This window comes from Amphiprion ocellaris, chromosome 17 (assembly GCF_022539595.1).
Source record: "Amphiprion ocellaris isolate individual 3 ecotype Okinawa chromosome 17, ASM2253959v1, whole genome shotgun sequence".
In the NCBI taxonomy this organism is placed as follows: Eukaryota; Metazoa; Chordata; class Actinopteri; family Pomacentridae; genus Amphiprion; species Amphiprion ocellaris.
The window spans coordinates 13,635,133-13,657,590 of NC_072782.1; the positions used below are offsets into that span (position 1 = coordinate 13,635,133).

General features: G+C 39.6%; 1 protein-coding gene across 1 annotated transcript in view; it reads right to left on the reverse strand.

The window, feature by feature from the left end:
* LOC111569827 (lipoxygenase homology domain-containing protein 1) overlaps positions 1-18,940 on the reverse strand; it is a 33,060-nt gene extending 14,120 nt beyond the window's left edge. Inside the window, exons 1-27 of the mRNA XM_055019063.1 lie at positions 17,746-18,940; positions 14,890-15,004; positions 13,112-13,192; positions 11,328-11,512; positions 10,417-10,515; positions 9,956-10,104; positions 9,713-9,836; positions 8,636-8,886; positions 8,424-8,559; positions 8,105-8,265; positions 7,903-7,989; positions 7,035-7,170; positions 6,752-6,906; positions 6,489-6,649; positions 4,676-4,752; positions 4,394-4,590; positions 4,098-4,290; positions 3,808-3,968; positions 3,387-3,723; positions 3,077-3,228; positions 2,198-2,331; positions 1,662-1,810; positions 1,428-1,532; positions 1,212-1,340; positions 947-1,114; positions 656-837; positions 400-516 (exon numbers count right to left, since the gene is read on the reverse strand). Of these exons, the coding sequence (XP_054875038.1) occupies positions 400-516; positions 656-837; positions 947-1,114; positions 1,212-1,340; positions 1,428-1,532; positions 1,662-1,810; positions 2,198-2,331; positions 3,077-3,228; positions 3,387-3,723; positions 3,808-3,968; positions 4,098-4,290; positions 4,394-4,590; positions 4,676-4,752; positions 6,489-6,649; positions 6,752-6,906; positions 7,035-7,170; positions 7,903-7,989; positions 8,105-8,265; positions 8,424-8,559; positions 8,636-8,886; positions 9,713-9,836; positions 9,956-10,104; positions 10,417-10,515; positions 11,328-11,512; positions 13,112-13,192; positions 14,890-15,004; positions 17,746-18,478 (4,674 nt within the window). The 5' untranslated portion in view covers positions 18,479-18,940. The remainder of the gene's footprint in view (positions 1-399; positions 517-655; positions 838-946; positions 1,115-1,211; positions 1,341-1,427; positions 1,533-1,661; positions 1,811-2,197; positions 2,332-3,076; positions 3,229-3,386; positions 3,724-3,807; positions 3,969-4,097; positions 4,291-4,393; positions 4,591-4,675; positions 4,753-6,488; positions 6,650-6,751; positions 6,907-7,034; positions 7,171-7,902; positions 7,990-8,104; positions 8,266-8,423; positions 8,560-8,635; positions 8,887-9,712; positions 9,837-9,955; positions 10,105-10,416; positions 10,516-11,327; positions 11,513-13,111; positions 13,193-14,889; positions 15,005-17,745) is intronic.
* Between the last annotated feature and the right edge of the window lie 3,518 nt (positions 18,941-22,458).

A 22,458-nucleotide genomic window follows, 5' to 3' on the forward strand; every position in this document is an offset into this window, starting at 1 on the left:
CGTCAGTCATCAAGCCGGAGATAAAATATAACTTTGTATTTACTTATACTGCCCAACTTTAGCACAAATTTGAGGTACTTTGCTTGAATTCCTTGTATTATTAATACGTTTAACTGCACTGAAATAAAATGAAATTCTACTTCTATTCCAATACAATTTATGGTTTTATCTGACAGCTTGTGTTTACTGACTCACACAAAGCATATGATCACCTGATAAAATTTGAAGCACCAATACCATAAAAAGTAGTTCAAATGAGCTTCACTGCAGTCCACTCTATAATGTTCCTTACACACTAATGCACCAGTAATGATAATTCACCATTGTAATAGTATTAAACTATTTTTTCTGAATGGAGTAGAAGATCCTCCACCACTGTCTGTCCTTTATAGACGGTACCTTTCCCTTCCTGAGCAGACGTCTGATTTCCACTCTGTCCAGATGCCAGCCTGGATTGACTCCACGGTTGTCATGGCCGATACGGATCTTCTCCATTACGTCCCCCACATCTTCTAGCTGCACACAAAGCAGAAAAACAATGCTGATCTCACAAAGTATTTCACATTCACTACTGTAAATGCAAAAACACACAAAGAATCTTGCTGTTGATGAATGCACCTCCTCTTTTTATTACAATTTCACAATGTTATTGTACCTCAACAATAAACATGTCCTCCGCTCCTCTCTCAAAGTACATTCTCCGCTCCCTCTTGTTGACACAAAGACTTTTCTGCTGAGTACACACTGCATCTCGCCCATACAGGACAATGAAGACATCTGCATCTGTGCCGGCTCCAAACACGTCACTTGTAAAGGTTTTAATCTCATAAGGGACAACTATCAAACAAACAAAAGCAGAAAAAATGACAAAAAAAAAGCACATCAAACGACAAATAATCAATATAAATGTGATGTAGAACACATTGCAGCAAACACTGTGATTTACATGGTGTATAAAACTCTGTCTGAAGAGAGTTGGGGAAAAGGTCCCTGACAATGGCTCCGTCATCTTCTCCTTTATCCAACCAACGACCGCAGGGGAATCGCAGTTTCTGTCCCAGAGACTGGGCATCAATCTCCACCCAGTCAAGGAACCAGCCTGCTGATCCTCCTCCTTAAACATCAACAGAAATGACTGTGATCACATATGTAGATTTATTCTGAGGAATTGTGTAATATTACTGCACAGAGAGGCGACTATCCTAATGTACCACGATTGTCATGTCCAACACGCAGCTTTTTCAGGGGTCCAATGTCGACAGCTTCTACAGTAAACTCATCAGTCATACCACGCTCAAACTTGTTTTTATGAGTCTTTGAAGCCTTAAGGTTAATTATCCCTGTGGATGTGCACAACATAGAGTAATTTAATAATTTATATTCACACGAAGACAAACATTTTGCAGCATAACGGTCCGAAGTATTACCTGTGTCATCTTTGGTACCGTACAAGATCATAAAGACATTAGCATCTGTTCCTGCGTACTTCTTGTCACCAGTTTTTAACCGTACTGTGTATGTTGTTGACATGGCTGCAATAAAAATAAACCTCTTTGTGTTATTATGACACTATCCTTATTAATTAAGATATTAAAAGTTTAGTCAGTTTGATACTTCGCTACCATTGCTCTCTTTCTCAGTGCAACCATTATGTTGCTCACCTTTCTGTTCCAGGCCCAGTGTAGCTTCAGAGTCTTCTTCATCATCATCTCCCTTCTTCATGAAGGCCTCATCCACAGGAACCAGCTCCCTGGCAAGCTGTCCATCATCCTCATCAACAGCTAGCCAGCGTTTACAAGGAAAAAAGTACCTAAAGCACAATATGCACCATATGAATGCAGCATACTGAACATAGGGATACTGGGATAATGAGAGTCTCTATGTAGGGCTATAGCTTCCTTTAAATGATCCCAAGTCAGAATATTTTACCATTTCACACCACACAGTGGAGCTCTACAGACATTTAATGTGCAAAGGCTCAGTCTGCTCCATAGGATGATGCTGTTCTGTGAAGCCTGGCTCACTGATTTGGCATCACTCATCAAATTGTAAATACATTTTCATGAAATAAATGATTTAAATATTTATTTTTGGTGAGAAAAAATACGTTAAATTATACAACGAATTTGTATAAAGATGCAGTTAAATTATAGTCCTGATAGATCACTGCTGTCTCACTAACATCTTCATGACTTACGTGGTGTCGTCTTTATTGTCTACAATCTCCACTCTGTCCAAAAACCAGCCAGCACTGGCCTGGCTGTTGTCATGTCGGATCCTCAGCTTCTTCAGGATCCCCAGGTCGACTGCTGTGATGTTGAAAATGTCCTCCTGGGTCACATAAGAACAAACCGGTGACAAAGGGTCAAGAAATGCCACAGGTTAGCAGTTCATGAGAACCTCATTACTTATTTACTTGATCTTCATTTAACTTACAAGGCTCCTGAGATCCAACATTTGTTTGACAAGCGGCTTAGCCAGCAAAACAGTATCAGTGATAACAAGCTTAACAATACATTATGAACAGTGAAAGAATAAAGCCTCTGCAGAGAACCAAAGGCAACAGCATGCTTCTTGTTAATGAAGAGAAGATGTAACATGTCCTATACTTTAGTAAGACTCTGTATATTGCTATATGAAGCTCTGAAAGCTAACTAGTAAGTAGGCTAGTGCATAAAGCAAATTAAAAATTACAACTAGAAATTGTCATACCGCAGCGGCTTCCTGGAGACATGTAGTCATTAGCAATTAGCAGAGACGTAAAAAAACAAAACAACAAGTTACCATTTTAACTCTATTTTTTATTCAAATGGAATGAACAAATGAGATATAACATGATTATCAGGTCACTTTAGAGATGCTAGTAGGCAGATTTATTGTACCTTTGGACAGAGCTAGGATAACTGAATCCTCTATTTACAGTGTTCATGCTAAGCTAACGGTCCTCAATCTTCACTTGTAACTCTTGACAAGACAGTGAATATTTTCAAGTGCCAAACTATTGTTGTTACACAGAGAGGTTTATGTAACACTCTAATTGTCACATTTAGCGCCGACCGTCAGCCACAAAGTTTACCTCTCCTTTCTCAAATTTGTTGAGGTTGTTGGACTTCCTGAGCCGCCGCTCCCCCGTATCGCCAGTCTCTCCATAGATGTTGATGTACACGTTGGCATCAGTTCCCGCCCCAAACATTGTCCCAGTGAACACATGAACCTCATATGAGTTCACTGGCAGGAAAACATCAGTAAATCATCAGTGACATTATAATAATTCATAGAGTGACATTTGCCAAATTTGACGGAGAATGTCACAATTAGAGCATTGCTTTGCAGCCTTTAGAGGCAGATATCAAGGGGTCAACGCATTACATTCATGCTCTACTTACACTCCAGCTCTTCATTATCTTCAGTCAGCAACTCAACCACGATCTCCCCATCCTCCTCGTCCTTGGCCAGCCAGCGGTTACAGGGGAAAGTAAATGTCTCCACCACTTCCTGCAGCTGCTCAATTATCTCTACTTCTTCCTCTTCATCTTTCTTCTTCTTTTTCTTGTCTTTCTTCTTGTCTTTCTTAGTTGTCTCCTCTTTCTTCACCTCAACTTGCACCATAGCCATTGTCAGCCGCTTGATGTCCACCGTCTCCAGGAACCAGCCGTCTCCAATACCTTTCCCATCATGGTAGATACGTATCTTATAGATCTTACCAACATCCAAAGCTTCAATCTAGGTTGTGGGAACGAAACAGCAGTCAAACCAGGAATGTTAGTATCCAACACACATGGAGATAACACAAGGCCAAATACAGACCTTAAAGATCTCCGTGGTGCCACGTTCAAAATTGTTGGAGCGACTTTTTAGAGCGAGGACTTCAGTTTTTCCTTCATCTCCATAGATCTGACAGAAAACATTAGCATTGGTCCCACCTGCACGCACGTCACCTGTGACCACAGTTACTTCGTAGCTGATCACTGTAAGAGAGAGGCATGACGGCATTATGACAAAAGGAAAGACTACAGTGAAGACAAACATGTTTCAGTTTACTTCTGTTGTCTAAACTGATAAATTACAACAGAACTTTTTAAGTTTTTTTCATTTACATTGTTCGATTTCCAAGACCTCACTGGGATAGATCTCCACCTCCACTTTTCCATCAGCCTCATCTTTGCAGAGCCAGCGGTGGCTTGGGAACATGTACTGCATCCCGTGAACTGGAACAGAGATCTGCACACTGTCCAGAAACCATCCAGCTCGCAGGCCTTCATTGGTGTGACCAATCAGAAGACGGTTGATCTGCAAACACAGAATACACAGATAAAATACAATTAGGAAACACAAAGAAATATCTGAACCTCTGTTCACTTTGAGGTTTATAATGTGTGTCTAAAGAACTTGCCTTTCCGATGTCAAAGGTTTCCAATATAAAGATGTCAGTCTGTCCCGTCTCATAGTAATTCCTGAGGTCATTGTCAGATACCGCCAGTATCACCTTGTCAGTATCACCCTTCTCCCCATACAGCTTGACAAACACCTTGGAGTCGGAGCTGGCCCCATTCACACTACCTGTCTTGATTGCGATGTGGTAGTTGACATCTAAAGAGGAGCAAAATTAAGCGTTTTAATGTAATTTATATATCCACGATGAATCATTTGTTAAAAATGTTCTTTATGCACTCACTGAAGAGACGTAGTCCATCTCCAGCTGGAACTAACTCACGGACAATCTGTCCGTCATCTTCATTACGGTCCAACCACCTGAAGAGAAATACAATGGAAACTGACAACTGTATTTTTGTAGCAGTAAACACAGAATGAGGTCAATCCTCCCATGTCTTAAACGTCCCTGAAAATGGAAATATGTGGTAAGAAGATTAAAGTATTGTTTGTCTATTTATAACTTTACAACTGGAATACTGTCGTAAGACATAATCTCTCAAATTCAAGAAAGTGCTCCACCCTTATTTAATAGAACCAACAAAAAAGAAATGATACCCAAACATACAATAAATAACAACCTTGGATCAGATCTATGCATTTTAACATTTACATTTCATTGGTTTAACTATTGATTGAAAAAATTAAACATTTTAAGCATCCTAAGATTATTCACATTGATGAGGAAATGGAATCACATTAACACACATACACACAGAGAGAGAGAGAACAAAACATGAGCAGGACAAGCAACGCAAAACTCTAAAGCAACAAAACAATTACCTGTTCTACACTGTTTCTGCATGGGATGCTATCAAACCTTTCCCTACTAAGAAGATGGACAGACAGGAAGAGACTCCTCCAGAGTAACACTGCACCTCAGCCTTGCGGTTTGGCTCCAGTTACACAGGGAGAGAACTGGCTGGCCGCGTGCATTTAGTGTCCATTTGTAATGGCAAACTCATCCATCAGCTGCCTAACTACTTAAACACATGCCACTGGAGAACTAGTGGACATAAGCGTGGCCAATTTACATCACTTAAGAGGGTTTTACAACTGTAGGCACTATTTTGTCCATCTGGCATGTGACTCAGTGGGTTTCAGATAAAGCAATTTGAGAAAAAAATGTGTGTTTAACATAAAAAAAAAGTTACTTATTTAAAGGAATAGTAAAACATTTTGGAAAATACACTTATTTTTTCTTGCTGAGTGTGAGATGAGAAGATCAATACTGCTATCATGCCTGTACGCTTATTATGAGGTTAATCACTCATCAGAACAAGAAATAGTAAAGAAACAGAAAGAATTGTCATTATTCAAACTTTTTGACAACCCTTGTAGATATCATGATTGGCAATGAAACACAAATTAAATCTAAACATAAAATTGTGAGACGCAATTAAAAAAACATTGATCTACATGACTCATTTAAAAACTTATAACAAATTAACTATTTGCTCAAACCAGATACTGTAAAAAAACCCAAAAAATTCTGCACTCCGCAACTGACAAGTTATTAGTGACGCAAATTCAGAGAGTTTTTGGCAGAACTGGGCTGAACTGCAGGCTGTGTTTTTTCTTTTTTATTATTTATGGCATTATAACTTTGCTGTACTGCAAAAAAGAGCCATAGTTGTTCTCTTTCCATAGAGGTGCAGGACTCTATGTTGCACTGAAAAAATTGCCAATAGTGAATAAAAATATGACAGAAGCAGAAAATGTCCAGGAACTGAATAAGTGCTATCAATCATTAATCAGCTGAGTTTATGCCAATAAATCGTCTTGCACATACATCTCTGCAAAACTTCAACTTGACACTTTTACATGCTGATTGACATAACTTGTGAGTAGAGAGCTTCAGCGGTGTTGATATGGGGTTTTTTTTTAATTAAGAACCAGGCTAGCTGTTTCTCCTTGCATCCAGTCAAAATGCTAAAACGTGGCGAAGTGGCTGCTGGCTTTAGCTTCATGCTTACTGTACGGTGGAAATGATCTTCTCATAGAAAGCAAATGAATGTAAACTACCACTGTAAGTCATGTGTAAAGTATTGCCTTGCCTGAAACAGGGGAACTCAGTAGCTGCAGACTCTGGCTGGCCCTCCTCTCTGACCATCACCTTATCAAGGAACCAACCACAGCCTCCACCACGGCCATCATGACCTACACGGACTTTACGCACCTGGCCCAAGGTCACTGACTCAATGAGAAACTCATCATGCTGAGGAAGACAGAGAGACAGTTGGGTAAAGATGCTTACAGTCTACTTTCCAAACAACATTTACCTGTTTTAGTGTGAATTTCTATTTAATAATGCACTCACGTTGCCCTTTTCAAATTTGTTGACATTGTTTTTGCTCATAAACATGAGTCGCTCCCCTGTGTCACCCAGGTCACCTATGATATTGAGGAAAACGCTGGCGTCGGTGCCACTGCCACTGACGTTACCAGTGCAGATGGTCACACGATACTTTATCACTAAAAAGTAAACAGAGGACACATATGACATAAAGCAGCTACATTCACTCAGGACTCCCACAATGTCCAGACCTTTAAAAAAAAACCAGCCAGTTTGTGTACAGTTTGTCTGAGTTTTCAGTTCTTACAGGGCAGCGGCTCATCAATCACTGCTCCTGTAGCTGGAAGCTCTCTGACGATCTCATTGTCATCTTCATTGATGTCCAGCCAACGGCCACATTCAAATGAATATTTCTCCATGGTAAGGGTCTTGAGCAAAGTGACCTGCAGAAAATCACCATTGGAACATAACATATATCTTACTGTTCATCTCTGGTCCATGATCTTCTCTTTACACAAATAAAGACTGCAGCAATGTCATTAATATGCATTTACCAGAACAATTAAAGTCTTCAGCTCTGCTAGCAGCTACTTGATGCCGAAGTTTTAGACAGCAGAGCTTGAATGTTAACATCAGCACACTAAATGCTTCCAAGGACAATGCTAATGTGTTGATTTTTAACAGCCATAATGTTTACTATTATAACCTTTTAAGTTAAGTGCCATAACATGCTAACATCTGTCAATTAGCTGTTGCTAATGGGAATGTGATTGATTGGGTGATTTTAAATTGGGAAATAAAAAATGAGGACAATCCATCATTTTTTTGAGATGTTGTACTTAAAATGACAAATGCTCATGACGCTAAAGAAAAAGCAAGGAATAACAATAGCTATGATTGCAATTGATATGATTATCTGTGCCTGTGCAAAATTTAAGAATGGTTGAGATACTTCTATCAGGACCAATGTGATCAACTGATCGACCAGCATTGTCATCCACAGAAAACTGGGGGTTTGTCTGTGGAATACTGTGAATTGCAGTATGATTTAGCCATAGTCTCAGGTGTAAGATTAAAGTCTATATCAGTGCCTAACTCACTGCCCAGAGCTGACAGTCTACAACAGAATTAAGAGCTTACACTGACATATCAGACAGGCAGAACAAGAGTTTCACCTTCGCTAAATGCCAGCCAGCAAATGGATGCCTCTTTTCGTGCCAGATCCGCAGTTTCAGCAGTCTTCCTATGTCTGGCATCTCAATCTACAGGGATCCCAGCAAAGTAAAATACATACTTGAAATAAGATTATTTAGTGTGAAAAATTAACAATGAAACAAGCTGTTATGAACTCAGTTTAGCATGTGATCCCAGGCTTACAATGAATTTATCAAGCTGCCCCTGTTCAAAACTGTCTGAGTTGTTTTCCAGTTTGATCTCATCAGACTTGCCCCTCTCGCCATAGATCTGCAGAAACACCTGGGCATCTGTGCCGGCGCCCTTCACATCCGAAGTCCAAATCCACAGGGACCACGGATACTCTGGAGTCGAAAAAGAGTAGATGTGATGCTAAGGTAGGCTGCTCTTAATCAGGAGTTAACTTCTTAGATTCATGGAATACCTAAATAAATAAATAAATGTGATTTGAATTGTTAATATGTGTGAAATGTTGTTCTTTCATTGAGTAAAGGCCACCTACTTTTCTGTTTTTTCTGCCTGAGAGAGACCATCTCATACAGCTCCCTCTCAATCAGTCCATCCCCCTCATCCTCATCCAACCACATCCCACATGGAAATGTCTGCTCAATGCCCGTGAACGGACAGTATATCACCACCTGGAAGGGAAATGGTGCTTGGAGGATGAATGACACTCTGAGAACCACTCTGTAACAAATAGGAAACACATAGTACCTTTTCACAGTACCATCCAGCGCCGACGGCACCGTTGTCATGCCCGATGGTGACTCTGCTGAGCGGGCTGATCAGTTCACAAATCTCCACGTTGAAAATGTCAATGAGGCCACGCTCGAAAGCACCACCCTCAAGGAAAACTTTGCCGCTGTTTTTTATGCCCTTGGCACCGTGCATGACCATGTGGATCTTAGAGTTGGTCCCCGCACCTCTCACATTTCCAGTCATCACTTGCACATTGTAAACGATTCCTAAGTAGATCCAGAAAAATACATAAAATATTGCCTATTTAACACTGAATTCGAACACGGTGTATCATTATTGCCTGCATCCATTTATTAAACTTGAAATATTTTTTGGCCTAAAGTGTGGACGTTGACATAAACATTGAAATACTATTAGTTTTTAAGTTGACAGTGTACTTACTAGCAAACAGTTGTTTCTTTAACTGAGTAAAATATCCATGCTCTTTAAGTATTTATGTTCTCTATCAATTTCTGAGGGAAATGTTTGACTCTTCAGTTGATAGAACCTTAGTAAATCCACCACTCACTAACTCTGTTCATCTGCTGTTTGGTGCTCAGCAAGTTGTTCCAGTGGCCCTTTAGATGATTTATTATTGCAAACCATTGTCATAGTGCATTATAAGCACATTTAACTGAGCTCCAACAATGTCTGAACCCAGTGTTTTCTACAGTGATAGCGAGCCTCATGTTAGTATCCTAAAGCGGGCATTAATTAATTCTTGGTGGTTTTACAGTTTCAGTATGTGAATAAATCAGTACTACATGGGAAAATAAAAAGGTGGGATTGTATTAACATTTGCAGGTTATTCAAGGCTGTGGAATTCTACAATCTTTTGCACGTTGAAATCACAAATACTTGCTCTCGTCAACGTCAGTCATCTGTCTCAATAGGAAACACTTTCCAGAGACTTGAAGCATGTCATAGATTTAAATCCAAAAGTGGTTTTATCCTCTTTGAAAAATTGAAAACTATGCACAATATTTTAGACTACTTTGAAAATGTGTGCTAAAATGTAAGGATATTGGAGTTAAAGCTTGTTTTTTTTCTCACCCATTGGCTGCATGGATCCAACCAACACATCTCTCTGGATTTTGCCGTCATCTTCGTCCATGGCAAACCAACGATTAACTGGGAACTCATATACTTCTTTATTCCCCATGTCATCTATTACCACCTGTGAAGAAACATTACAAGATAGAACTCTATTAAGCCCAAAGGAACTTCTTGACACTAACATGAGTGTCTTTATGTACATCTGTAAAGGTTACACATGTATGTGCTGGTTGTACATGCCTTATCTAGAAACCATCCAGCCGACGACCCTCTGTTGTTGTGACCGATGGTGATTTTCCTCAGCCTCCCAAGGTTGGGAGCCTCTATTGTAAACTTGTCCTCTGACCCCCGTTCAAAGTTGTCTTTGTCGCTGTCCAATCTTCTCTCTCCTTTTATAACAAGCAAACCATTTTGATATGAGTAGCATTCACTGAAGTTACTGTGAGGACATGGCTTTAGTTGATATCAGTGAAAATAGTCTAAAATAACAGCCAAATATTCCATTTATCAAGCCAAAATGCTAAACACTTAGTGGTTCCAGCTTCGTAGGTGTGACAATTTAACGCTTTTCTGTTTGTATAATTGCAAATGTACTATCTTAAAATTGTGACAAGCATTTTTTTCTAGTTATATGAGAATATATTACTTTGTACATCAATCAAATAATCAACAACGAAATAAAGCTTTTGTTGCTATCTTACCTGTGTCACCATTCTCTCCAAAGATATTCAGAAAGACGTCAGCATCAGTTCCACTTCCCTTCATATCAGCAGTAAACACACTCACGATGTATTTATTCACTGCAAAACATGACACATAAGACATGTAATTTACATAAATAACAGACTATAAAACTAACAAGGTAGTAAAATGCTGATTGCACTATGTAATCGTAATTAGATAGACGTGCCATTTGGAAGGTTCCTTGCTAATCCTCACTGAGATGGCTTCCATGTTAAATATTCATACCAGTGTGAGTCTGTGTGTGTTTGTGTCTTCATTAGTGCCATATTGCGGTGACCACTCCCTTACAGCACAGTGTCCTGCCATCTTTACCTGAGCCTCGGTCTCACAATGTTCAGCTTGATTGACTGCAGGTGCTAGCATGTTATATCACATTGCAACAGAGGACACATGGGCAGGTTTACCTGAGGATTACACTCTGATGGAGTTCAATTACAACCCGAAACATTAGGAAGATCTTTAGGCCATCAGATACTGTTGTGTACAAGTGGCCAGACACATACTGCTAACACTGAAGGTTTTATCAAATAATAAGTTCTGGTTCATTTGTGATGGCTGCATAGTAACTGAACATGACTTGCATTTGTAAATTAAACATTTTTTGAAAATATTTAACATTAGTATGAAATTGGTGCTGCCAGGACAGTGAGATAGTATTAGTATAGAAGCTCAGTCTGATTAGTTGTGAGCTGTCAAGGCATGCGTATGTATAAATGACTGTTTAGACATTATATTACTGCAATGTTTAAGCTGAGAGATTAGGTCTGAAATGTGGAGGATGTATTTCAGTCATTAGTCATTTGTCATTTTATTTTAACCTCTGTAAACCTTTGTGTTTGGGTTATGCGTTTGTCCTAATGTGACCTACATTTTGGGACGTCCATGGGGTTCAGGCTGCCCAGCAGGTCCCTGACAAACAGGTTGTCAGCCTCCTCCCGACTCAGCCAGTTGTTGCAGGCGAAATAGAAGCGCAGATGGGGTCGGTTCATGTCGGTCACCACAACTCTGTCCAAGAACCAGCTGGCGTTCATCCCTGTGTTGTCGTGCTCGATCCTGTGGAGATAAACAGAGAGTCAGAGTCTGGCATGAATTCGCCCTGCAGGTAATCTCAAATGAGCTCATCGCATCAGACGTACAAGGACTTTTATTAGTTTCTTTTTAATTTCATCAGTGGTAGACCAGTCTGTAAGCATTGCAACTCACACATTTCAGGAATGTCAGAAAGATTGCACAAGATGGGGTAGAATAACAAAATGAATAATGCACTCAGTTTATAAATTGTTGCCATGTCGAATGCAGACAGATAAAGTCCTACAGGCTTTATAGACTTCAGGACATGAGTAAAAGTTTGCCCTCTTCAATGTCACAAATGATCAGCTTCTAGGTTTGTAGTCTAAACTACACATAGGGAGTGATCACTTTTTATCTACTGACAGTCTGCTTTAATAACATCTGTGTTCACTCTGTTGTTGAATACAAGTTAAGTACATTCATGTTAAGTTCTCGTTTGGCTAAATAATCCCCACTCATGATTAACTTCCAATACTGAGTTTTTTCAGTGAGCTAAATCATATCAGAGGTTTTTTTTTGTTTGTTTGTTTTGTTTTACAGTAGAGTTCAATCAGTTTTATTGGGGATAGAACTCATATGCAACTCCAGTAGCTGCTGTAATTTTATCTGTAGCACTGTTAGAACTTCTGATCCACCCTGAAGCTTGGTTGAGCTTGAAAATAGTTGAAGAACTAGTAAGTGATCTTTGACTTAGGATTGCTCTGCATAGTAAAGAATGTTCTAGAGCAGCTGTTCAGCTTGAATATCAACAGATCCAGCTGAGAAAACTCTGTCCCCACATGATGTGAAAAGAGATAGAAAGTACTGGTTGCCCTGAGACTGCTTTGTCAAAAAACTGTGCAACGTGCTGTGGAAAAAGCAACAGAAACTCTTTCATTTTCAGAGTTCTTCATTTCTAAGATGTAGCACACCATCTGCAGCATCTTTTATCGATCTCTGGCTTTTTAATGCATTTGGTTTCCTCATTTCACTGTTCATGTGTGGTGGCAGTGATGCAACTCTGCCTCCTCTCGAGTAAGGCTCTAACTCCCAACAACAGATGGAGCTTAACCTTCTGTCACTGGATGAAAGCCTTTGATGGCCAGCAGCACAACTGGAAAAAAGTGAGAACTGCTCCTGTGGAATCCTTTCTATAAGCTTTTGTTATCCTGTGTGAGCACCGTTTGATTATAACGTATAAACTGTGATGTGATCTTTGACCTGTAGCTGTGCATTCTGGGAGTCCGTTATGTCATCAACAAAGGGGCATTATAGCATTTAGTATATATTCACATATACACAATGAGTCAGAAATTTGGACACACCTTTTCATTCAATGGTTTTTATTTAATTATTTTATACATTGTAGACTAATACTGAAGACATCAAAACTATAAAACGATACATATGGAATTATTTTGTAAACAAGAAAACTGTTTAAAAAAGTGTCTTCAATATTAATCTACAACGTAGAAAATATTACAAATAAATGAAAAGCATTGAACAATAAGGTGTGTCCAAACTTGTGACTGGTAGTGTAGGTTATCACAGATCACAGTCAGTAGAGGAAGTTTCTGATACATCAAGTTTGCTATATGGTACCTCAGCTTCTTTAAAGGACCCACGTTGTGTGTTTTGATACGAAAAACATCAGTCTTATTCTTCTCAAATGCAGTCCGGCTTCTGTAAATAGAAAAAAAAGCCCATTCAGAATTTGTGAGAAAGACATATTGAGTTTTTCTCTCTTTTAATTGAAGAGAGATTATGGGAAGGAAAATAAACTGTCCAAACTGACAAAGGAGCTGAACACTGGAACAATGAATGGCATCTCCTGACTGATCCGGCTTAGGATTCCCTGGTGGACCCATAGCAGTGGTAAAATCTGAAACCTTACTGAGACTCAGCCTCTTCATCACTCCCTCTTCCTCATGTATGTCTACCCCTCACAGAGGCGAACTGGGCCTGTGAGCGCACCAGACCCCCTCTGCCAAACACTGCGAATCAGACACCCTCTTTTCCATTAACAGAGAATACCTGCCTTTGTGTCTGACCCACATCTCCATCTGCTCCCCCCTCCCTGCTATACTCAACCCACAGACAATGCCAGAGCTCACATAATTAAGGTGCACAGTGTCATATACTGCAATAAACTGCCAAGAATGAAATACTGCCCAACACACATGAATACATGCCCTCATTCTCAGTGTTAAATCACCTGCAAGAGAATGATGAGGAGACACTGATTATGCGGAAAGCAAACCCACTGCAAACTTTGGAATTCATGCAATTTGAATGTGTTAGAATTACAATGAATTTCCAAAGAGTTGCATTTTTAATCTGCCTCAACTGTTCAGTCGGGCAAATATGCTTGGAGACAAAGCAACCCTCCCTTACCTGTATCATGTGGTACCTTTAGTGAATCATGACACAATACAGGCAGGACCTAACATATATCGGAGTAAGGTGAAACTCCTTACTATACAATATGCTTATTATATAACAAAAAAGACTCATCAGCATCTATGTATGGTATTTCATCAGCTGAGCAACGCAACAGTCACACAGCATGGAGATACTGAATACAAGGCATGTTGATGCTGTCTGAAGTGGATGAATGAGACCACCACAAGGTGTGGGTGACATGGTCCAGAGTGGCCAACAATAAGTTGGTATATCCTATACGCTGCACAGGTAAAGTATCTGTCAATCAATGTGTGCAGAGATAAAAGGAGCCTGCTGCTGATAAGATCCCCTGAGAGTCATTTGATCATCCACGTAAATGACATCGTGGTCTTCTTTCATTTGTCTCTAAATGGAAAAGAAGACCGGCCATGTCACATAGTTCCTCCTTACTCCAGATATTCTGAGTCCGACATGTTATTCAGCTGTATAGAAAAGAGATTCCTGTTTTACAACCAAACCTTTGCGATAAAGATGCTCTCTTTTTCTGGCATCAAAGAAGTTTTGGATATCGTCTTAGTAGGTCAAGTGCAAATTTTTCTTGATTCATGGGCTCTGCAACCATCAGGTTAATGTTGAACAGGAAGTCTCTCTCATACAGCGTTATATTCACAATACAATTCAACACAAGGTCAGAGTCATAAACATCCTTTTGCAGACTGATTAGAAAATACCTCTTTTCTGTGCTGGAGGATCAGAGAAGAATAGAAAAGATTAAAAGTTAACAACTGACACTGAAAAAGTGCCAAACGAGCAAAGCTTACTGATTACATTAGCTGAAAAAGAACACACAAAATATGACATGTTAAGTGCAAACAAATCAGAGCACAGTGAGCCATTGAATGCTAATTTAGACTGTTCAAAACAATATATTAATCAAACAAATTGACTAACATCCACAGAAACCCTTTTAAACTCACTTGCTTGCCAGGTGAACCTTGGGCGTGACGCCAAAGTCTCCAAAAAGGGTAACAAACACATTAGCATCTGTCCCGGCTCCCTTTACATCACCAGTGACAGTGACCACCTCATACACTGAAACAGAGAGGAGAATGGAAATAAGCGAGACAAGGAGAGATGAAAAGTTGCATTGTTCTGTAATAAACCATAATTCTGAAGTAATACGTCCTTGCATAGGTAATAAATTCTATGATGCCAAACAGTGACTCATTTCAAGAATAATAAGTTGAACAAAAGGACAAACACAAAGTCACATCCTCAGACAATGTCCAATAATCTATAAACATTAGGGAGCATTATGTTTCCTTCCATGCAGACTTGCCAGGGAATTTAATGCGGCGAATCTGCAGTGAATCCATGTCTGGCATGATACACCAGCCAAACCTCTCTCACATTTCACAAAAGTGTCTCTTCATCTGACTAAGGCAAGGAGTCGATGAGAAGGTAAACAAGTCGACAACTCAGCAGCCTGTAAGATCTGTCCAGTTTCTGTTTATGATGTTTAAATGTTGATGGATTGCCATAAAATGTGTTCAGCCATTTATGATGTGCAGAGAATGGATCAGACTGACTTTAGTGATCTCCTGACTCTACCTGTAGCCCCAGCATGAGTTTGGCCTTTGTGATTTGTGGATTGCTATAAAATACGGTACAGACACACATGCTACCCTCAGTGGGCTTTGAACAAATCCGAGAATCCCTTAATTTTTATGGGTAGTGTCTAATACTTTGGTTTATCGATAAGTGACAAAATTACTGCTTACCTGAGCTATACTATGTGTTTTAGATTCTTTGTTTTTTATCTAAACAAAGAAACAGCAGTTTTTGTAGAGAGCATTTTAAATGGCACACCAGTCAGACAGCCTTCCTTTAAGTTCTGCAACAACATTAAATCTTTAGAGGGAGATGAACCGGCACGGACTGAATGTACAATGGTAAGCCTATAGTCCTGCTGCTTTACTGTACGTAAATGTAAACTTCACTGTCTTGCGATTACATAACAGTGACTGTCATGTGGAATTCAAGGTACTGGACTGTGAGTCAGAACTCTACTAAAAAGCCTAACTAGACAGAAACAAAAGTGTAGTCCAGTCTGTACACAGGTAGACTTGGCTCCTTGTAGGGTTTTGATTGTTTTGTGTGAATGTTAAAGAAGCCATGATGGACTAAAGGAGTCAAAATATTAGAATAACTGTAGGTTCACTCCAAAAATCAAAAAGGAATTCGTTAGGGAACAGGGCACAATGAAAGACAAAAGTTCAGGTAAGCTGGAGATAGGTGACAAATGACCTACAAGCATCCAGAAGTGGAGGAAAGAACACATAGAGAGCTGATAAACAGCAATTTGACCAAAGTCAATTCAGCAGGGACATGGATACCTAATTAACAGTGAGCCATGCTTTTAAAACTAGATTAAAGAGAAAGAGAGACACCTGATAAAATCAGGTAGACAGTGGCCTGGTAAAACTGAGCTGAGATAAACTTGAGTGTCAGAGACCTCAGTGACCTAGTGAGGGAATAAAGACAAGTGCTCAGGTGCTACTGATGCTAAACAGTAATAAATGCTGCTCCTTTCATAATCTGCACATCCATCCGTCCATCCTCTGTAGGATCGTGGGGGTCTGGAGCCTATCCCAGTGGACTCAGGGCGAAGAGCCGGCACTTCATTACCTTTAATTAGTCCAGACTTTTTTGTAGGTGTTTATGTGAAATTTCCTCGAGCAAAACACGGCTGAGTATAGCTGGTTGCTCTTTTATGGCAGTCCTCTGGTTTCTTAGGCCAGAGTTTATGTTCTGAATCTTCTGCATTGTTGAGGTAACAAAAGCACTAAGGTCAATGTTGGGAAAGATTATAGTTTCAGTTTAGTGTTAAGAAGGGAAACGCATCACACCATGTTATCTTTTATTTAACAAAGACTACAATTTTTCCATAACCTAACCCAATGGAGTGTCGAAATGTAACAACAATCTCTTGCTGTGGTTGCTACAAAGGAACTGAAATATTGTTAGTGAACTTTTGCAAATACAATCAAGGTGGACGTAAAATGACACAGTTGCTATTGTTGTTTTAGTTTTCATATGCAAGATTCATTTTGACTATAGGAGCAGTGATATAACAATAATCTTAAGTGAAAGGTCCACTCAATGCCTATTTCTGGGGATTTAATGACAAAATACACCTGAAACTCAGGAGAAGGTAGCAATAGACCTTTAGTTTGGTTTTATAACTTATTTCATGATAATCTAAAACAGCTTCATCACAAGTGGATCAGAAACTTTTGGCCATTTTATGTCTATAATCAGCAGCTAATAAAATAAATAAAACATTTCCTGTTGTACGCTACATTGCCACACTGGCTTTATTGTCTTAGTTTATAAATCAACCTCCCTCAACTAAATAAAAAAACCCAAAACCATCTTGTGCCCCTCTGTAGGGTCTGTTCCCCACTGTTTGAGAGCCCCTGATCTGCTTTAAGAAAGCTCCCCTGGCTCCCAGCCCTGCCTCCTGCCCCAGCAGTGTTCCCAGCTCCTGGGACTGGGACGGCACCCAGCACCTGTCTGCCCCCAAGCCTCTGTTTGGCTCCATTCATGTGGAACATAACTGTGCTTTCACCCAGGTCAATCACAGAGGGATTCCCCGGGTGCTCCTGATCAGAGCTGAGGAGAACTGGGGGAAACCTGGATTCAGGGTTTGACCAGTCGGTGCACTCCAGCAACCTTACTGTGTATGTCCTGTATGTCAGGGAGCTGATATTTACTTACTTCAAATGCAGCATGTGAGGCCTCTCTGACTGCACTACAATGTTAGTTCTTACCTTTCTTTTTGTAGTACTCATCTTCGTATCCATCAGAGGAGTCTGTGTGGTAGTTCAGCAGCTCATCCTGGTAGATTGCAGCATAGTCCACCTGTTTACTTTTTGATTTTTTCCCCTTTTTCTTTTTGTCTTCATCACTGTCTGCAGATCCCTTCTTTCCTTTCTTCTTTTTCTTTTTCTTTGAGTCCTCTTCCTCTTCTTGCTCCTCAATTAAAAGCTCCTCCTCATCGTCATCGTGAGACTTCTTCTTCTTCTTGCCGTCTTTCGACTTTTTATCCTTGGACCCCATATCCTCCTCTCCCGCTGGACTCTCTGCAGAGGATTTCTTCTTCTTTTTCTTCTTTTCCTCCTTGACTCCTTCAGTCACTTCCTCTTTGAGCTTCTCTGATTTCTCCTTTTTGGGATTGGTCGAGGGGTCGTTATTGTTTTGTTCACCCGCATCATTATTGTCTTCAATCACAGCACCAGCTTCAGCATCATCATCTACTTTCTTTTTCTTCTTTTTCTCTTTTACTTTTTCACTCTCTTGTTTAGGCTCCTCTCTCTCCGGGGCCTCCTGGTTCTCAGAGCTCTCTGCGCTCTTGTGTTTCTTCCGACTCTTATCTCTTTTTGTGGTGTCCCCATGGGTCACATCATTACTCCTCTCCTTTAACTTTGGCTCAGTTTCCTCCACTTCGTCATCAACCTCTTCGGTTTCTTCTGAAGCTGTGGATTTTTTCTGTTTCGACGGCATCTTTAATTCATCCACTTCCCTGGCCTTTAGTTTCGTAAGTGCTGCCTTGAGTTTCTAATAGTGTAAGACAATTCATTTGACCCTTGGCTGCGGTGAGGTTCTGGGGTTCGGAGCAGACTGGATGTTCGCGGCTGCAGATATGCTGACTTAGAGCGGACAGACAGAGGGATGGCAGCCTGGACATCTAGTACCAAGGCACTATATGGCCATACAACGCACACACACTACTCATGAAAAATTACTGTCACCTCAGCACTCACGTGATCCATGGGAGAAAGCCCTGTGAAAAAGGAGCCTTGCCCAGAGAACTTATCCTCTCTGCCACGGCACTCTCCATTATTCATGGTGTCAGGATCGCTTTACGGGCCGGGGCGTCTCGCTTTTACCTGCAGTCACACCACACAGACAGATAGACAGACACACACAGGCACACATAGACAAACACATACACACTCCCCTACAACTGCCTCTCTTTGTATATTGACTGTAGCAATGTGTCTAAATCACACTCACAAGACCGGGGCAAAGGAACCTCATGACCGCAACAAACCGACTGCATCGTCAAACACTCATGCGGCAATGATTTATTCCATTCAGTGCAAGTTTCAGCCAATTGCAATGAAAGGAATATTTTCACATTTGGGGAAATATGTGTTAGCTTTCATGCAGAGGGTTAGATGAGTAGATTGACCAGACTATCCAGCATATATAGTAAATATAAAGCCACAGTAAATAAGCTTGGCCAAGCATAAAGACTGTAAAGAGGGAAAAAAACAATTAGCCTAGTTTTGTCAAAAAAAACTGCCTAAAAGCACAAATAGCAACTTACATTTTGTTTCTTTGATTCATAAAACCTGCAAAACCACAACTTTTAGGTGAACGACTGTCTGCTAATCAAACACTCAAACTATACCATGTGAGTTTAAGGGATGCTACTGGTTAGATACTATTTAAATTCATGTCAACTCTGTTAATTCATTAGTAAGAATCAGAATTTGATTCAGTAATTTAATGCTGAACATTTTCATTTGTAATTTGGATCAACACAGTGTAAATGTATGAATATGCAATGTCAGAAATTATTTTAGAAATTTTCTCAGATTATTTGCTCAGAAAAAAAGATGCGTCGTTAACTAATTAATAATCAAATAGGCTAAGTATTATTGTGTTGCTTGATAGTGAGAGAAATGGTATTTTGAAACCATTTCAAGGCAAAGTAACATTATCTAGACAATATTAAGTTCCTTAGCTCTCTTTTTCAGGCATGGCATTACTCATTACACGGATTATTTTTAAAAATATAATCAACCACTGAAATATCTGAAAAAAACAACACAGTATTCTTTGTGTATATGGCTTCTGTCTTTCGCAAGTCTGAGTTCCTTAGTTTATCTCTTCTATCATGCTGGCAAACACATCTGCACTTGACTATGAGCCAAATCATCCCATTAGCCTTATTGCTGCCATCTGACACCCGATAATGTAGGCATCAAGGGGAAGGGCAGAGTTTGGTCATATTGATCTTTCAACATCAGATTACCCATCTACAAGATGGCAGCAGAGACAAACCTCATTTGACTTAATGGAATTATTCTCCAAACATAACAGGTATAACAATACATACAGTGTATATGTACAAAGATATATGAAGATCCTGTATTGTTGTTCCTGTAGTTCTTCCTAGCTGGTAAATAATTTCCAAATTCTCATTGTATTTAATTTAGATGTAGCTGCATGTAAATAGTGATGCAACACCTGCCTGAACTGGCTTTTTAATGTTTTCAGTCTTTGGAGTCAAATCATAACTTTTTACTGGAATCCTAATTCAGCATGGGCTTCAATCAAAAAATATAACTGAACATGCACAGTGATTTAAATCCCGTTATAGTTTGTTTCCTGCTACATGAGCCCAAGTAGTGTTACCTTCATTGTCAACAGTCTTCGTCTTCCAAATGTTGTTTCAGTTGACGTTAAACAAAGTGTTGAAAGTGAAATTCAACAATTTATTCATTATTTTTAGCTCACTATTTAAACTAAAATACATTGTAACTAAGTTAGCTAAGAGTTTAGGCTGTTTATCCCATAGACTGTAATCCATAAGTTGTAGCTAACTGAATCAGCTGGCAACTTCTCACTAACTTTTTCCTATCATTTTGGTACAGTAAATATTACATAAGTGTTGATGTGTTACAAGTACCCAACTAATTCAAAAAATTTGTCCATTAACTACTTTTAACTAAGAACTGAATCTGTTAATCCATTACTTTTAGCTAGATGGACATTTCAACCAATTTTCCATTAGCGACATTTAGCAAATTAACAATGTAAAACTGTTTAGCTAGCAGGGAGAACATGCAAACTCCATGCAGAAAGATCCCAGGAAAGCCGGGACACGAACCAGGGATCTTCTCGCTGCAAGGCGAAAGTGCTAACCACTACGCCACTGTGCAACCCCTTCAACTGTATGTATTATTTTTAATTATTGCTAAACTGTTTGTCCATATTATTACCCAGATATCATTTTCAAAAATGTAGTCAGTCAACTGTATGCATTTGCTAAGTCTTCCTTGCTTGCCGCTTCATTTCCTATTTATTCACAACATCTAGTAGGCTCAACATGTACACCTGTGGACAAAATTGTTGGTACCTTTCAGTTAAAGAAAGAAAAACCCACAACAGTCACTGAAATAACTTGAAACTGGCAAAAGTTATAATAAATGAAAAATTATTGGACAGGAACCTAAGGAGAGAGTTGTCCCAGGAGATTAGAAAGAAAATTATAGACAAGCATGTAAAAGGTAAAGGCTATAAGACCATCTCCAAACATCTTGATGTTCTTCTGACTACAGTTGCACATATTCAGAAATTTTAAGATCCATGGGACTGTAGCCAACCTCCCTGGACGTGGCCACAAGAGGAAAATTGATGACAAACTGAAGAGACAGATAATACGAATGATAATCAAGGAGCCCAGAACAACTTCTAAAAAGATTAGTGGTGAACGCCAAGGTCAAGGTACATCAGTGTCAGATGGCACCATCTTTCGCTGTTTGAGCCAAAGTGGACTTCATGGAAGACGTCATGGAGGACACCACTGTTGATAGCAAATCACTTAAAAAAAAAAAACAACGCCAAAATGGATAGTGACAAGCCACAAAGTTTAGTCAGAGGTCCTCCAACAGGTTACTGACCCAAAATACACAGCCAGAAACAGCCAAGAATGGCTAAGAACAAAACATGGGATTATTCTGAAGTGGCCTTCTATGAGCCCTGATCTAATTCCTATTGAACATCTGTGGAAGGAGCTGAAACATGTAGTCTGGAGAAGGAACCCTTCAAACCTGAGCAGTTTGCTCATGAGAAGGGAGCCAAAACACCTGTCAACAGGTGCAGAAGTCTCATTCAGAGTTACAGACACTGCTTGATTGCAGTGATTGCCTCAAAAGGTGGTTCAACAAAATATTAAGGGTACCATCATTTTTGTCCAGGCCTGTTTCATTGCTTTTGTTTTTTTTCTTTTAAATGATTCTACTGAACTACAATTCAAAAGCAATGTCTGATTTTCATTAGTTAATTTCCAGGAAAATGTCATGCAGTATTACTTTTGTCAGTTTCAAGTTATTTCAGTTACCATGGCAGGTTTTTCTTTCTTTAATGGAAGAATATTGACAGTTTTGTCCTTGTTTGTATATTTTTAACCAAATCTTCCTAAATTTTCCAACAAACTTGAGCCAAGTTACTCTACAGTCGTTCCATGTATCATTTCGCTACTTCAGAAGTGGTATGAGTACCTCTTTGGGAATAACTGTCTTAAATCTATTGAAAATGCATGTTTTAATGCATAATGTAAGTCCCGTTATAAATTTTGTGTGTCTCCATACGGGTTAGGTGGCTTGTTGAACTGGGTTGAAAACTGTGCTTTATATGCATGTCTTAAAGTTAGTTTTTAGGGTCAGCTTGGAGAAAACTTTCATCTGCAG